Genomic DNA, 17,188 nt, shown 5'->3' on the forward strand with positions numbered 1-17,188 from the left:
AGGGAAGGGAGGACAGATATGGACCTTGGGGGTTGAACCCCCTGTTTGTGAACCTTATGTAAACCAGCTTCTTCTCTTTTCTGTTTTCAGGCAACTGTAGTTGTTCCTGCAGTATTGTCAGATGGGGTTTTGTATTACTGAGAGCAGTGCAGCTGTGAGCATCTTTGTGGTTTCCACACCTGCTTAACCAAAATAGTGCAGCTCAAGAACCAGGAGGATAGATTGAGGTATCTGGCCTTTACTTCCATCACCTTCCGTGAAAGGAAGAAAAACCCACATGTCTCATTTGGATTCTCCTGGGGTGGAGCCAACTCTTACTAGCAGTAACCCTATTCCTCAACAACAAATCTACCACAGTGACTTATATTCTCTTCCTTATGTAGCCATTTACTTTGGAACAGGGACTGGCTTACTTTGCACATCATAGCTGAGATGTCGTCATCTACCTACAGTTGCATATACCCTTGCATTCACTTGCTGCTTTCCTAGATTCTGCAATGATTTGACATCAGAGTGGCTAGCAGGTAATAGAATGAATGACAGACCCCAATAAAGATTGTCAAACTTTCTATATGTCACCTTGTTGTTATATTGAAAAGGGCCCATTCAGCAGTCCCTCCTGAACCCCTATCTACCTTGGACTCTGTCCACTAAACTGCTGATGCTACAAGGTTAAAACCACACAGGAAAGTTTAAACTATAAAAAAATTTTTAATTCAAGTATAAAACTTTTAAAAATTTAAACTTTTGAAAAATATAACTATTTACATATAACATATAACGCAGGGAAAGAGGGTGGGTGCCCCCCAAGAGCAGCTTGAGCTACCTCAGGCGAGGGGGGCGGAAGAGGTGCAGTTATTGAGAGGGTGTATGGCTGCTGGCACCATGCCCTCTTTCGGCTACCAGCCACAAGAGGGCATGTTCCATCCTCTCAACACACCCTCTCAATACCTGCACCTCTTCCAAGAGGGCAGAGTAGGGCTCTATCTCCCTGACCGCCCCCTCCTGAGGCTGGTCGGGCTGCTCCTGGGGGGGAACAGCAAGGAAAGGGGGTGGGATGGGAACAGGAAGGGCAGGAGAGTGAGGGGAAGGGCTATGGGTGGGGGAAGGGGAAGGTCCAACAGGGGATGGTGGTGGTGGTCCTGGAGGTAGTGGTGGGGCAGGCAGTGGGGGTCCAGGGGGCAGTGGTGGGGCAGGCAGTCCAGGGGGCAGTGGTGGGGCAAGCGGTGGAGGTCTAGGGGGCAGTGGTGGGGCAGGCGGTGTGGATGGTCCTGAGGGCTGCCAGGCCTCCTCCTCCTCTTCCCTCTCCTCTTCCTCCTCCTCCTCCGCAGAGGACCAGGGTGGGGCTCCCTCCATTAGTTGCGGTGCCTCCTGAGGGGGTGCCTGCGCTGCTGCTTGACAAGAGAGAAATAGGATACAGTCAGATATGTCCACAACACTTTTGAACATGACATTCTTTACTACGTTATTTTCTTCAAATGCTAATAACAGGATGCAAAGCACCTACTCCACTGTAAACATCAAAATGTAGCGTAAGTAAGTGAGGCAAGTAGAACACCATAAAGCCATTGTGACATGATATCACAATAGCAGCTTTACTGCAGATTTTATGATTAAGAATGGTTTACAGCTACTCAAGCATTTTCATCTATTTATTCTGGTAGGCTGATCACAAAGAAACACACGCTGGACTCATTACTCACCGGCTTCAGCGTGCAATTCCTCCATCACCCCCTCAAGGAAGGCCCGCTCCTGGCGCCTCAGCAGCCGCCCCCTTTTCCTGAGATCCTCAACCTGGATAATAGAGAGAGAGAGAAAGAACAGAGAGGGAGGGATATGATGAGTGCCATCTAGCACTGTGGCATAACATGTTTACTTAAGTATTGACCTCTATAAGCACATAAAAATGGAGTATGCTGCCCTCCAAGAGCCCCTATCCGCTTTGCTGCCTGCCTCCACCCCTTTCTGCCACATGTTTTACATGAATGTATTCACGTACTCCAGCATTTTCCCCTTTCTGTGCTGGAGGCATCGCTATCTCTCTACTGTACCTGGGACAGTGGGGGGGGGGGGGTTGAGGTGACATGGCCAGCATCACAAGGAGGAGTGTGGGATTGAACTCACAACCCCAGGGTGCTGAGGCTGTAGCCTATCAGCACTGCCCCACATTACAGCATGTCCTGGTGAGCTTACAATCATGCAGCAGGGGCAATAAAATAGTTTGGTCAGAAGGAGCAATGTGGCTTGAAACCCCTGACGTCAGGGTACTGACGCTGTCACTTTAAACGTCATGCCACTATCTCCCTAGACCAGCAGATTGATACAGGAAAGTTGTAGGTATTTGAAATGACATAGCAGCACTTTAATATATTTGTTTTCCTTTGGCAAAGTTGATTTCAAGATGTTTCTATTACAAATGCGAAGCTCGTTACCCAAAAATTAGTTGTGTGCATGTTGTGAATGGAATAGATGCCTTCTAGGAGCTGAATTTGTCATTTGAAATCCTACTACTGCTCCTTTGGGATGTGCTTTAATTTCAGTATTCAATGTAAAAGATTTATTATGCACAATTGTAGTTTTTAAAAGGAATCAAGATTTACCCACAATAACATGACCAATTTGATTGAGACAGGTTTCCATCATCATTACATGATTATTTGTGAGGGCCTGACTTGGAATACTTACTTCCCTGGGACATGAGGCTCTTCTGTTATACCGCCGGGTCAGGCGGATCCAGGAGTTCCTGAACTGCAGGTATGACCTGCGATGGCCTGCCACTCTAAAATAGTGGTGCTCATGGACCAAAAAGAGCCTGGCCAGCAGCCTGGAGTCTTCAGTGCTGAAGTTTGGCTGTCTCCTGGCAGCCATTTTAGGAGAAATAACTGCGTATGAAGAACGGGTGATTCTATGACGTCACAACGCAAAAAAAACGCGATGACGTTTTTGTGCCGCTTGGGCGTGCTTGCAGCGGCCGCTCCGCGCTACATCAACACTGTTGATTACATCCTAAACCACGCCGATATCGCTGTTATACAAAAAAGTATAGCAGAACGCTTAGAAGCTTACCATGTAAACCTAATGAAACTTCACCTCCCCCAAACACAATGACAAGTTATAAATGAAATAAATGAAGATTGGGAAGTAGGAGGTTCACATATTTTAGCTTAGCTATGCATGTTTGGGTGGGTGGAAAAACAAAATAATATTATGTCTTTGGTAACCTTAGTCAGGACTTGAACCCATGACCTTTGGAAGATACATGCAGTGCTTTTAAGCACTGAGCTATGTTGGGGATTTGGGAATGGGAGTCTCCAGAAATGGCTTTAGGTACAAGCTTTGACAAGGGGCAATTATTACAAGTATCTACAGGTGTATTTGATCTGAGAACACCCAATGAACGTCCAAAACGATTTCAAAATTCTAACGGCTTCTATGAAGTCAGATGCTACTTTATGGTTAGGGTTAGGGCTAGAGTTAAGTAGCTCAGTGAGTAAACGCGCTGTACCAATCATCCATAGGTTGTGAGTTCAACTCCCGGCTTGTCTTTTACTTGATTATAACATGAGGGATTTATGCTGCAGGAATGTGTTGTTGGGGTGTTGCAGGGGTGTCTAGGATGACAGAGAACAGTCACTTGCGTTTTCAACAACGCATTTGAATTTCTTAAGACGTAACCTTAGTGAGCCGGGGGAGGGAGGTCACCGCAGCCTCGCGCCTCAGATGAAAAGGTTCATTTTTTAGGGACCGTGTAAGCTGATCTGGGACAGTCTTCAGCGACTCGGAGCCCTCCTCCCGGCTGGGCAGAAGGAGGAGGCTTTGGCGGTGGTGAGTGAGGGTGGGAGGGGGGAGTCACCTGCCTGCTGCATCTGCACTCCTGCTGGCCACAGACCTACTGATCACAGAGCAGAGATCACAGAAGCACGCAGGTATGTGCGCATGCGCGGCTAGGGTTTTATTATATAGGATATACACCTATCATCTCATTTTCATCACAAACACATTAGCGAGACTATACACAATACATTACAAAGTTGAGCTTGGGTTTGATAAAATAAACAGCATAATTTTAACTCTATTATATTTATTGAACCATACTTAAGAATATGGGTGTTGCATCCGTGACAACGGTGCTTTACACCATTGAGCTACCAGTCTTTTGCCTCAACTGACTGATATGATAGCTAAGTAGAGTATACTTTAGCACATCACTAAGGTATGCTATGACAGGGGAACCAGAGACACAGGTGTAGGTCAGTGAGTCAAAGCACTATATCGACCATCCGTAGGTTGTGAGTTCAACTCCCGGCTTGTCTTTTACTTGTGGCATATCTACCTTCCAGGTGCACCTTGATGATGTCACAATGAGGTCAGCATTGTGTTGCTGGCTACTTCCTCTTCCTGTGAACTAGAAGCCACATTCAGGTCTGATCTGTGTTTTGATTCTGTTTCTAAGTTGGGCCAATGTAAGTTATGGGATTTACCTTTGTTGTGAAGAATGAGCTGATTGTAGCAATGTTTTAAGACCAGGAGAGTGTTCTTTCGAGCAAGATATCACTTCTAAACTATCCTCTCTGAAATAATGTCTCTGGGAAATCGAGAGAAAGCTTATTGGATGACTTAGGGTGCCTTTCCTGCCAGTCTTTGTGGAACTTAAACGAAGTTTATAAGAAGTCTATATGGTGTTCAAAGTCCTATCCTTTCCACTTCTAATAGGAGGTGAGTATGACATTCCTGTACAGCTTTCTGTGTAGCATACATCTACCGGTTCCCACCTTCCATACTGATAATGTAAGTTCAACACCCACTCGGTATGTTTCATCTTCTAGTTCTCCTTTGAAACATAACATATTTTTTTTCCTTGTATTAATGGTAAACTGTACAATTCTGATATCCTAGAGGAAAAAGATACAACACAGAAGTGTTCTCTGTCTGCCATTCCCTACCTCACTGATATTGCCAGATCAACTAATATATAGTTTACAAAATGGTATACTGTGTTTTGGTTATCCTTTTCATCATCTTATACTTACAATGCTGAATGACTGATAATAAAGATTTATAAAAAATGTATAATCTAAAAAAAAAAAAATCTTACCGAAGTCTATCACTGGTCCATTGGAGACGTCTTAATGACGTTTCAGAAACCTGCGTCTATCTTGCGCCAAGAGGTTGTAGGGACGTCTACCGCACGCCTAAGTACCGTTTGATTGACACTTGCGTTTGCCGGATGTCTAAAGCACGCCGAAGTTAGACGTACTAATAGAGAATTTACCCCAAAGAGTGTAGTGTAGATGGGCTATTGAGGGAAGAAGAATGAAGTGGGGGTTAACTGGTGGGGATGAGCCATTGTCAAAGATGGAATGACTGGTGGGACTTTCAATACTTCCCTGAATCTTTTTTGGCCATAAAGGTACTGCAAGCGTGTGTGCACCACATATTCTGCTCTGCATTCAAATACATTGGTATGTTGTGTCTAACTCACCATGCTTGATGGTTTTTTTTATGGTCAGGGTACTTTGAGTTGAGCACACCCAATATTTTAAAAAGTTTACTTCTATACAAAACTATTAACAGCTTTGAATTTTCAGCTTGAATATTTCCCTTTAATTTTATTCATGTTCTAATATTTTGTTCATGGGTTTTGTGGGTTTTTTTGCAGTTCATTGCTCTCCTGGACATTATTACAACTCTACAACACACAGATGTATCAGATGTCCTATTGGAGCATACCAACCAGAATTTGGACAGAATTATTGCATAACCTGCCCAGGGAATACCAGTACAGATTTTGATGGCTCCACAAATGTAACCCACTGCAAAAGTATGTTACTAAGTCTTTCTGTAGTTTATTCTGGCCTTTTCCTAAGCTATTTGGTTCTTTATTTTCTTTTTCTGTATACATTCAAACATTTTAAAGTTGTATTTTCTGTGTAAATATTTTGAATAATTATTTTGAACCAATCAAAGCCTTAGGCCCCTGCCCTGTGCATCCTGGGCTACACTGGGATTTCCTCATGTGCCTAAGGTCCTTACCCCTAGGAGGGGCCATAGGTGCCTGAGCCAATCAAAACCTTAGGTCTCTCCCAGTGCATCCCAGAATGAACCAGGAAGGGGAAGGTTCACCATTTTGAAGAGGTGGGCCTGCCATCAGGAATGTGCATCCTTCATGCTGACATGGGGGGCCTGGGAGCCAGGGGGGCCATGATCTTTGATGGGGGTCAGGAGTATGGGGGGTCTGGGTGGCCAATGCAGAAGGGAGTGGGCATTCCTCCTGCTGACAATCTTCGTGGGGGGGGGGGGGGGTGTCAGGAGGTCTACGAGTCCATAGCTGAGGCAAGAGGGATGCGCATAAAACATGCCTTTAACACATGCATATATGGTAGACCTGTCAGTAATTTTAGGTTGTTAAAAGTCAGCACTAGGTTTTGTGTCCCTAAGCGATATTAGGGCATCAGTCGAAGTACTCATTTTAATATTAATGACTTTATTTTAATACTAATGAGCTCATTTGCATAGCGGAGTCTGAGGCTGCAACGAATGCATTGAAAGCCCATGGTGAGCTATTGTATGCATCCTAACATTTAGGCATCCCCAATTTATGCCAGGGTTTTCTATGTCTAACGTTAAGCACTATCAGAGTCTAATGGCAATTGATTCACAAAGAGATACCTAACTTGAAAATATGCCCATGATCCAACCCTAACCACATCCAATCTTAGTATAGGCATTTTGGGCTAGGTGCCTACGTTTTATAGAATTGAGTTTTCCAAGTTAGGCACTTAACTTTCAATTAAGACCAATTAAAGCCTATTCTAAGGTGTTGAGTTCCAATATCGGCACCAATTAAACTTATTTATCAATTAATTTAGGTGCCAATATCAGCACCTAACTTTAAGCGGACTTTATAGAATCAGGGCCTTACTGTCTCTACCACCTCCATCAGGAGGCCGTTCTAAGCATTCACCATCCTCTTTGTGAGAAACTATTTTCTGAGGTTACTTCTGATCTATCCCCTTTCACCTTCATCCTATGCCTCTTCATTACAGAGTTTATTTTAATTGAAAGAGAGATTTGACTCATGCACATTTATGCCACATAGGTGTTCAAACATCTGTATCATATTGATTCCTAAATCAGCCCTAACTTCACGTACTATTAACAACGCCAAAATAGACAAAATATCTACCCTCACTACACCAGCAATAACAACTATGCTACCAATGTAACCTCCATTTACACACGTCCTGTAAACTGTATTAATCCTTGCCCCGAAAATGTCTATTTACCACTCTAATTTATTATCGGTTCCTCCATTGTAACCCCGTCTATAAATCTTTTGTAAGCCACCTTGAACCGCAAGGTAATGGCAGAATAGAAATCCCTAATGTAATGTAATGTAATTTGATTTTAATACTTAATATACTGCTAAAAAACGAAGTGCTATAGCAGTTTACAATTCTAAAAATAGCTCAGTATAACAAGTTACAAACTTAAAAACATCTCATTCAGCAACAATTATTATTGTACCAATTATACCATCACATCCATAGGACCTACCCCAAATATAATTTGTATTTATTTAAAAATTTATATATCGCATACAACTATGCGGTTTCCATATGACATACATAGAATCTTGTTTCCCTCCGATTATCACGTATAACATAGACATATCAAGACAACATCGTTAATCATCCCTGTTATAATAGGGCTAGAGCACAAATTCGATCAATTCAGAAGTACAAACAAGCTTTAGATCATACTTCGATGTCAAAAAAAAAATTCTAGAAGGCAATTATCAACTGAAATACATCTTAGCATAAGAAGGCATTAGCAAACAATTGAGTTTTCAGCATTTTCTTGAAAATTCATCCTCCCCATACAAAACTGCAGGATTCCAGACAAAGCATTCCATAGTTGTACGCCAGCCACAGATATCATTGATGCTCCGATCCTAGTAACCCTCCTCTCTCCCAGCTTTCCTCCAAAGTTTACATATTGGGATCTTCAAATATACCTTATGATAAAGACCACCAACCATTTTAGTAGTCTTCCTCTGTACCGACTCCATCCTTTTTATATTTTTTTGAAGGTGCAGTCTCCAGAATTGTACACAATATTCTAAATGAGATCTCACCAGGAGCATCAATACCTCCTTATACAGGAGCATCAATACCTCCTCCTTCCTACTGGCCATATCTCTTCCTATGCACCCTAGCACCCTAGCATCCTTCTTAGCTTTTCCCATTGCCTTTTCAATCTGTTTGGCTACCTTAAGATCGTCACATGATTTCACACCCAAGTCCCACTCCTCTTTTGTGCACAAAAGTTCTTCATCCCCTAAACTGTACAGTTCCCTCAGGTTTTTGCAGCCCAAATGCATGACCTTGATTTTCATAGCATTAAATCTTAGCTGCCAGATTCCAGATCATTCCTCAAGCTTCACTAGGTTCTTCCTCAATGTTATCCATACCATCAGGGGTGTCTACTCTATTGCAAGTTTTGATATCCTCTGCAAAAAAGCAAATCTTACTAGACAGCTGTTCTGCAATATCACATACAAACACATTAAAAAGAACAGGTCTAAGAACCAAACCTTGAGACACACTATTGGCAACATCCCTTTCCTCAGAGTGATCTCCACTGACCACTACCCTCTGTTGCCTTCCTGACCCAGTCTGTCATTTTGGATCCCTTTGTGGAACACTGCCCAAGTTGTTGCTAAAATCTAAATACACCACACCTAGCACTCTCCTCTATCCAATTCTTTGGTCACCTAGTCAAATAAATTGATCATATTTGTCTGACAAAACCTGCCTCTAGTGACTCCATGTTGCCTCGGGCCGTGCAATCCACTGGATTTCAGAAACTTCACTGTTCTCTGTTTTGAAAGTGTTTCCTTTAATTTACTTACCACAGAAGTCAGACTTATGGATCTGTAGTTCTCTACCTCTTCCTTACTTCCACTCATGTGGAGAGGGACCACATCCTCCCTTCTCCAGTCCTCCAGTACCACTCCCAACTCTACAGAAGCATTGAAAAGGTCAGCCAGAAGAGTCACTAGAACTTCCCTAAGTTCCTTCAGTATAGAGAATGACACAGAGAATAAATTTGTCCCTGTCCCAACAACCACCGTCCCCACGACCACTGTCCCTGCCCCGTCCCTGCAACCACTGTCCCCGCCCCGTCTCCGCGACTACTATCCCCGCAGCATGCATACATGCCTCAGTACTGTAATATTTAGCTTATTCTTTCCTTATAAATCAAAGTTCTGGCTGCTGAACTAGAGAATGAGATGTTCAGCTTGCAGGGCTTTTTTTATAAACTTTTATAAACACAACTAATATTCTACTTTATCCTAAAGCAAAAAGAAAAGAAAGAGAAATAGAAATGTTTTTTCTACCTTTGTTGTCTGGTTTCTGCTTTCGGGGTCAATTCCTTTTGTTTTTTGCTGGTTTCTGCTTTCCTCATCTTCTCATTCAATTCTTTTCATCCACTGTCTGTCTTCTCTCTGCGTCTTCCATTTGCTCCGTTACTGTGCCTCTCCCTTCACCCCCCCCCCCCCCCAATTGGTCTGGCACCCATTTTCTTCCCTCTGCTCCCCCCATAGTCTGGCATCTCTGTCTTCTTCCCTTCCAGCGTCTTCTCCCCACTCTCCGTTCCCCATTTCCCTTCAGCGTCTTCTGCCCACTATCTGTGCCCCATTTCCTTTCGGCGTCTGTTCCTCTCCACCCCCCTTCAGCGTCTGCTCCTTTCCTCTACTACCCTTCCCTCTCACCACCTCAATACCCTTCAGCACCCCTTGCACAGTCCAAGCATATCCCTCCCTCCCCCTTACCTTCGCAGCGTGTTTAATATTGAGTAACTTGTTCAAAGCCTTCAGAGCCTGCGAGCAGTAGCGTGCATCTGTGGGTGGAAACTTCTCCTCTGACACAACCAGAAGTTGCATCAGAGGAGAAGCTTCCACCCACAGACGCACGTGCCTGCACGCAGGCTCCGACGGCTTTGAACAAGTTACTCAATCTTAAAATGTGCCGCGAAGGTAAGGGGGAGGGAGGGAGATAGATAGATTTGGGTAGGTAGGAAGGAGGGAGGGGGCCACACACGATCGGTGACTGCACGCGTTCCCTCCTTTAACTGCAGGGACAAGGCCATTCACCACTTCATGGGGCAGTGGATGGCCTTGTACCTGCAGTGAGCCCTCCCCTATCCCCCCCACCCCGTTTTGGCAGGTTACCCATGGCTAGCTGCGGGTAACAGCCACTATGTCATTCTCTACTTCTGTACCTTCAGATGTACTTTAGGAAGTCACACACTGGTAAAGTGACTCAAAAGCCTCTCGTACATACTAAGCTAGAGGTTTTCTCGGGTGGGTTCTGTCACAGATGCCATCATACTGTGAGAACTTGCATTATACAGCCCACAAGTAAGTAATTTAATTTGGTTTGGTTTTGAATGCGTGGAGGGACATTTTCAAAGAAGAGGTCTAAGTCCAACTTGGACATTTCCAGTTAGATGTTCAAAGTTGGAGGAATAGAAATGACCATTTTCGAATGGCAAACTGCTCGACGTCCAAATATAATTTTTTGTTGTTAATTAGCTACTGGGACGTCTAACTTTACACCCCATTTTCGATCAGAAAAACATTCATGTTGAAAATGTCCAAATGCATACCATTTGGACATGAGAGAGGCCAGAATAGTAATGGACTGGTCACATAGACATCCCAACAGAGCAATGGAACATCTTAGAGGTCAATGCTGTGAATTTCACATAAAGGGTGCCAGATGTATATCTCACTTTAACCCCCTATAATTTATGGAGTCCCCAAACCTACGGTACCCACCTGTGTACCCAATAGCATTTATGGCTGCAGATGGCACCTATAAGTCAGTATAGTCGGGTTTGGCTAAATTGTTATGCTTTATATTCTATTCCTTTTTTGGGTTGCCTAATATCCTGTCTTTGTTTCATTATTTATTTTTGCCTTATGAAATGTTGATTCTTACTTTGCTCTTTGGTTTGTAAGCCTCTATGATATCATGTTCAAATAGTTATCTATGAAATCCTGATAGATAAATAAACAAATATAGTGCCATATCTACAAATTATTATACCTAAATTTCTGAAACATCACAAGGTAAAACACATTGAGATCTTGCCTGGATGAAAAACAGTTCTAACCTCCTACTAAGGGGTTTATGTACTGTGGGGTTATGAATTCTGATTTTTCATAGATCAGCATTGTGGAGGTGAACTTGGTGATTACACTGGATATATTGAATCTCCCAATTACCCTGGAGATTACCCAGCTAACACTGAATGCATATGGAACATCAATCCACCCCCAAAGAGGCGAATTCTTATTGTCGTCCCTGAGATATTTTTGCCAATTGAAGATGAATGTGGTGATGTTCTAGTAATGAGGAAAAGTGGTAAGTTGCCAGTTATTATTTACACATTTTTAAATCTTATTTTACAGGTGCACCGACACATTTTTAGTTAAGATTAATAAAATAAATCATCAAGTGCCATTGGCTTTTTGTAATTTTTAGAAACAGCACTTGATAAAAAAAATTAAAACAAGGACATTAAAAAAAAAATTGGGCCTTATATTCAGCCCACAGTAGCAAGCATCTTGTAAGCCGCTCACAACCATTGGCAGAATTAACCTCAATACCAGAGCATGCCTGGCTCTGGCACTTAATACCTGGGTTAGTATAGCAACCTGTAAATTATCCAGGCACTGGCCAACATTCAGACTGGTGCCCAGTTAGTTTGGCAGATAAAATTAGTACAGCATATTTGCTTTCTGACTTCGTAAGTTGAATACTGTTAGCAATACTTGGAGTCTTGGTTATAGCCATATATCATCCCACCATGTTTGGCTGGCTATATGGTTGGCATAGTGGAAATTTGACAATCAACATTTAAGCATTGGTGATTGGGGCCCACACAGAGTGGTGGGTGCAGCTCTGGCTACCTAGTTGGGAAGACAGGATGGGCCATGGTGATCTTTATCTGCCATCATTTACTGTGTTACTATGTTATCCACTTACTAATTGGTTAGCAGACTAAATATTGCCTCTTAACTGGCCCTCCAATTAATCTCTTCCATTCCTAACTCTACAACATCTTAACATTTTTTATCTACCTCATTTTATGTAATCCACTCTGAATCTGAAAGGAATAGAGCGGAATATAAATCACCTTTAGCATAGTATAAGTATTGGTTCTGCCCTCAGACCACCCCTAACTTAGCTAGTTACGGAATGGACAGTTAGAGACGATATTCAGTGGCATTACCTGGTTAAATAGTGAATAATATATTAAAACTTGATATACTGTACAACTTGACTCACAGAACTGCATGGTGTATAATATATTTAAGGAAAAGTCAAAAAGAACTCCATAATAAAGAGGACAGGGCAGTACCTTCATATCTTCAAGACCAGTCAATCATATTTTAAAAAATTATGATGCCAGACATGAGAACTGAAGTCCTAACCATTATTAAAAGCCTGATGAAATAACCAGTCTTTGTGATAGTTATAAAGTTTTTCAAAGAGGGCTCTCTATGAATACTTAATGAAAGATTGTTCCAGGTAAAAGATGCTATACACAGGTACCTAAGCACGGGTCTGTAGAGGAAGGCCTTGCACTGGCTCTGAAATTGCAGTGCAGTACTAAGAAAGAGGTATGACTGAAAGTGCCGGTATGGGGAAAGGAGGGAGGATGCTTGGCTTGCAGGTGCCATGGCAGAATAGGGAAACCCCAGGAGAGATAGGGAGATTCTTTAACCATCATGGGTGGGTAGTGAAGGAAAGTTACTAAATGGATGCCATAACTAAGGGAGAACAGCAACCTATAGGCAAATATCTAAGGTAAATTAAGTTCCAGTGTTACAACTTAATCCAGGGACCCTGCAGGCTGAAATTCTGGTCCTTTCTTCTTAGTTTCATAATTCTTGGTATATCATTGCCTTTTTAAAACCAGTTTTTAGTACATTGTCACCATTATGCCTATAAACTTCCTCCATCTATTCCTAGGGTTACCAGATTTTTCATTTGGAAAATCTGGACCCCCCTAGACTCGCCCGCCCAGTTCCACACATCCCCGCCCCATCCGTGTGGAGGTAGGGGTGAGCTTTCAGATGGGGTTCTGGGGGGGTGGTGATGGCAAACTTTCAGGGGGGGTGGGGGCAAGTTTTTTTGGGGGTGGGGGGTTTCAGAAGAAGGAATTGGGCATTTCTCCTGGTGCCGATCATTGGGGAGGTTTCAAGGGATCGTGGCAGAAGAGATTGGGCATCTCTCTTACCAGGGAACATTCGGGGGAATCACAGCAGCTTCAGCAGGAGGGACTGGGCATCCCTCCTGCCGCGATCGTTGTGGGGGAAGAGGGACACGGTTCCATGATTCTCTAACTGGCGCTTATGACAGACGCTGGTTAGAGAATTGTGCTTTTAGATGAAGGACTTGGTCCCTCCCATACCTAAAAGGTCTTATTTTGAACGTTTGGGACTTGAGCAATTTATTTATTTATTTATTTTTAGAATACGGCTTAAAGGTAAACGTAGTAGCGGTCTGGGCAATTTAGCTCCTGAACGTATAGGTAAGCCATTCTCGAGAAAAACACACTCCATTTTGGACTTTTTTTTCGAGAATGGACATTTCCCTGCTGCCTACTTTGTGTGCCTAGGGCCTTAGACCAAAATAGGACTTAGACGTTTTTTTTTATTATGCCCCTCTACCTGTTAAGGCATAAGAACACAAGAATTGACATACTGAGACAGACTGAATGTCCATCAAGCCCAGTATCCATTTTCCAACAGTGGCCATCCCAGGTCCCAAATATCTAGCTAGATCCCGAGTAGTAAAAAAGATTTTATGCTGCGTATCCTAGGAATAAGCAATGGATTTCTCCAAGCCATCTCAATAAGGGCCTAAGAACTTTTCTTTTAGGAAATTATCCAAATATTTTTTTACACCCTCTAAGCCAGGGGTGTCCAACCTTTTGGCTTCCCTGGGCCGCATTGGCCGAAAAAAATGTTTCTGGGGCCGCACAAATGTGCAAACGCTGCAGCAAGACAGAGGAGGGAGCTGGCAAGACAGTAAACACCCGGGGGCAGCAGAGGAAAACACCATCGCCCTCGACTGGGGCCGCACAAAATACTTCACGGGCCGCAGGTTGGACACCCCTGCTCTAAGATAACTGATTTCACCACATTCTCCAGCAGTGAATTCCAGAGTTTAATTACATGTTATGTAAAGAAATATTTTCTCCGGTTTGTTTTAAATCTACTACTTATTAGCTTCATCACATGCCCCCTAGTCATGGTATTTTTGGAAAAAGTGAACAAGCGATTCACATCTATCCTTTCCACTCCACTCATTATTTTATAGACCTCTATCATATCAACCCTGAGCCGTCCCTTCTCTAAGCTGAAGAGAGCTATCTGAATTTAGCCTTTCCTCATAGGGAAGTCGTCCCATCCCTTTTATCATTTTCATCACCCTTCTCTGTACCTTTTCTAATTCTGCTATATCTTTTTTGAGATACAGTGACCAGAACTGCACAGTATTCTAGGTGTGGCCGTACCATAGAGTGATAGAAGGGCATTATAACATTTTTATGTTTGTTTTCCATTCCTTTCCTGATAATTCCTAACGTTCTATTTGCTTTCTTAGCTGCCACCGCACATTGCGCTGAGGGTGTCAATATATCTTCAACAATGACACCTAGATCCTTTTCCTAACATAGAACCCAGCATCACATAGCTATAGTTGAGGTTCCTCTTTTCCACATGCATCACTTGTACTTGCTCACATTAAATGTCATCTGTCACATTGATGCCCAGTCTCACAAGGTCCTCTTGCATTTTTTTTTTTTTTTTTAACAATCCTCTTGCGATTGAACAATTTTGAACAACTTTGTGTCATCAGCAAAGTTAATTATCTCGCTAGTTATTCCCATCTCTATATCATTGATACATATGTTAAAAAGCGGTGGTCCCAGCACAAACCCCAGGGAACCCCACTATTTAGCACAAAAGCTATGAAACAGGTGGTGGAAACAACAGTAGTACACTAGTGTACTTAGTGGAAAGGAGGAAAAGCCTCAGATCCCCATTAGGGAAGTGCCCTTCTCTAACTAGAGAGGGCAAATCACATCATCAGCACAAAAATCTCCTTCCATGCCACAGTTACAATATTTGACTATAAACAGTTAGTACCAGTCCGCTTTGTTAATAGCGTTAAACAGTCCAAAATCACAGTCAATGTTAATAAACTTATCTTTGTAGCGTATTAAAGCTCAGAGCATATCTAGGCACAGGCTTCCGCCCCAGACAGACGAACATAAGAACATAAGCAGTACCTCTGCTGGGTCAGACCAAGGGTTCATCATGCCCAGCAGTCCGCTCACGCGGTGGCCCATCAGTTCCAGGACCTGTATAGTAATCCTCTATCTATACTCTTCTATCCCCTTTTCCTTCAGGAAATTGTCTAATCCCTTCTTGAACCCCAAAACCGTACTCTGTGCTATCACACCCTCTGGGAGCACATTCCAGGTGTCCACCACCCTTTGGGTGAAGAAGAACTTCCTGGCATTGGTTCTGAATCTGTCCCCTCTTAAGTTTTCTGAATGCCCTCTCGTTCTTGTAGTTTTCGAACGTTTGAAGAATCTGTCTCTCTCCACTTTCTCCATGCCCTTCATGATCTTGTAAATCTCTATCATGTCCCCTCTAAGTCTCCGTTTTTCTAGGGAAAAGAGCCCCAGTTTCTCCAATATTTCAGCATATGAAAAGTTTTCCATACCTTTTATCAATCGTGTCGCTCTTTTCTGAACCCACTCGAGTATTGCCATATCCTTCTTAAGGTACGGCGGCCAGTATTGGACGCAGTACTCCAGATGCGGGCGCACCATCGCCTGATACAACAGCAGGATAACTTCTTTCATTTTGGTTGTAATACCTTTTTTGATAGTACCCAGCATTCTATTTGCCTTCTTAGAGGCCGCTGCACACTGTGCCGACGGCTTCATTGTGTTGTCCACTATTACCCCCAAGTCCTTTTCTTGGGTAATTTCACACATTACCAGCCCTCCCATAGTATAGCTGTACTTCGGGTTTCTGTTTCCTACATGCAAGACTTTACATTTCTCTACATTAAACTTCATCTACCATCTCGTCGCCCACTCTCCTAGTTTGTTCAGGTCCCTTTGTAAATCCTCACAGTCCTCTCTAGTCCTAACTCCACTAAATAGTTTGGTGTCGTCTGCGAATTTTATTACTTCACATCTCATCCTTGTTTCTAGATCATTTATAAATACATTGAACAGCAGCGGTCCAAGTACAGACCCCTGCTGAACACCACTCGTGACCCTCCTCCAGTCTGAGTAGTGGCCCTTCACTCCTACCCTTTGCTTTCTACTCGCCAACCAATTTTTGATCCATCTATGTACGTTTCCTTCCACCCCATGGTTCTTCAGTTTCCGTAGTAGGCGTTCATGGGGTACCTTGTCAAAGGCTTTTTGGAAAACTAAGTATACGATGTCTATGGGGTCCCCTTTGTCCATCCGTTTGTTAATTCCTTCAAAGAAGTGCAGTAAGTTGGTTAGGCATGATCTTCCCTTGCTGAAGCCATGTTGGCTTGTTTTTATCAGTTTATTCCTTTCTAGATGCTCGGCGATGTTGTTTTTTATCAGCGTTTCTGCCATCTTCTCCGGAACCAATGTCAAACTTACCGGTCTGTAGTTCTCCGGGTCACCTCTCGATCCTTTTGTAAAGATGGACGTAACATTAGCTATCTTCCAATCCTCCGGGATCACGCCTGTTTTCAGGGATAGATTACAAATCTGCTGTAGTAGTTCTGCTATTTCCTCCTGTAGTTCTTTCAATACCCTAGGGTGGATTCCATCTGGGCCAGGAGATTTGTCAGTTTTTAATCTATCTATCTGCTTGCGTACATCTTCAAGGCTTACCTCCATGGATGTTAATTTTTCTGCTTGATCTCCTTTGAATATTTTTTTCAGGTTCCGGCACATTGGATGTGTTCTATTTTGTAAATACAGACGAAAAGAACATGTTTAGTCTATCTGCCACTTCTTTTTCCTCCTTCACCACTCCTTTCCTATCTCTGTCATCCAGCGGCCCCACCTCCTCCCTTGCCGGCTGCTTCCCTTTAACATA

The 17,188-nt window shown here is 43.0% G+C and overlaps 1 protein-coding gene across 6 annotated transcripts in view; it reads left to right on the plus strand.

Moving 5' to 3' along the window:
* Positions 1–17,188, plus strand: part of SCUBE1 (signal peptide, CUB domain and EGF like domain containing 1) — a 545,901-nt gene that overhangs the window by 509,274 nt on the left and 19,439 nt on the right. For all 6 annotated transcript variants that reach the window (XM_033951623.1, XM_033951624.1, XM_033951620.1 and 3 more), the window contains 2 exons: positions 5,660–5,821; positions 11,238–11,435. In XM_033951623.1, coding sequence (XP_033807514.1) covers positions 5,660–5,821; positions 11,238–11,435 — 360 coding nt within the window. The remainder of the gene's footprint in view (positions 1–5,659; positions 5,822–11,237; positions 11,436–17,188) is intronic.

Source organism: Geotrypetes seraphini, chromosome 7, assembly GCF_902459505.1.
Source record: "Geotrypetes seraphini chromosome 7, aGeoSer1.1, whole genome shotgun sequence".
Classification (NCBI taxonomy): domain Eukaryota; kingdom Metazoa; phylum Chordata; class Amphibia; order Gymnophiona; family Dermophiidae; genus Geotrypetes; species Geotrypetes seraphini.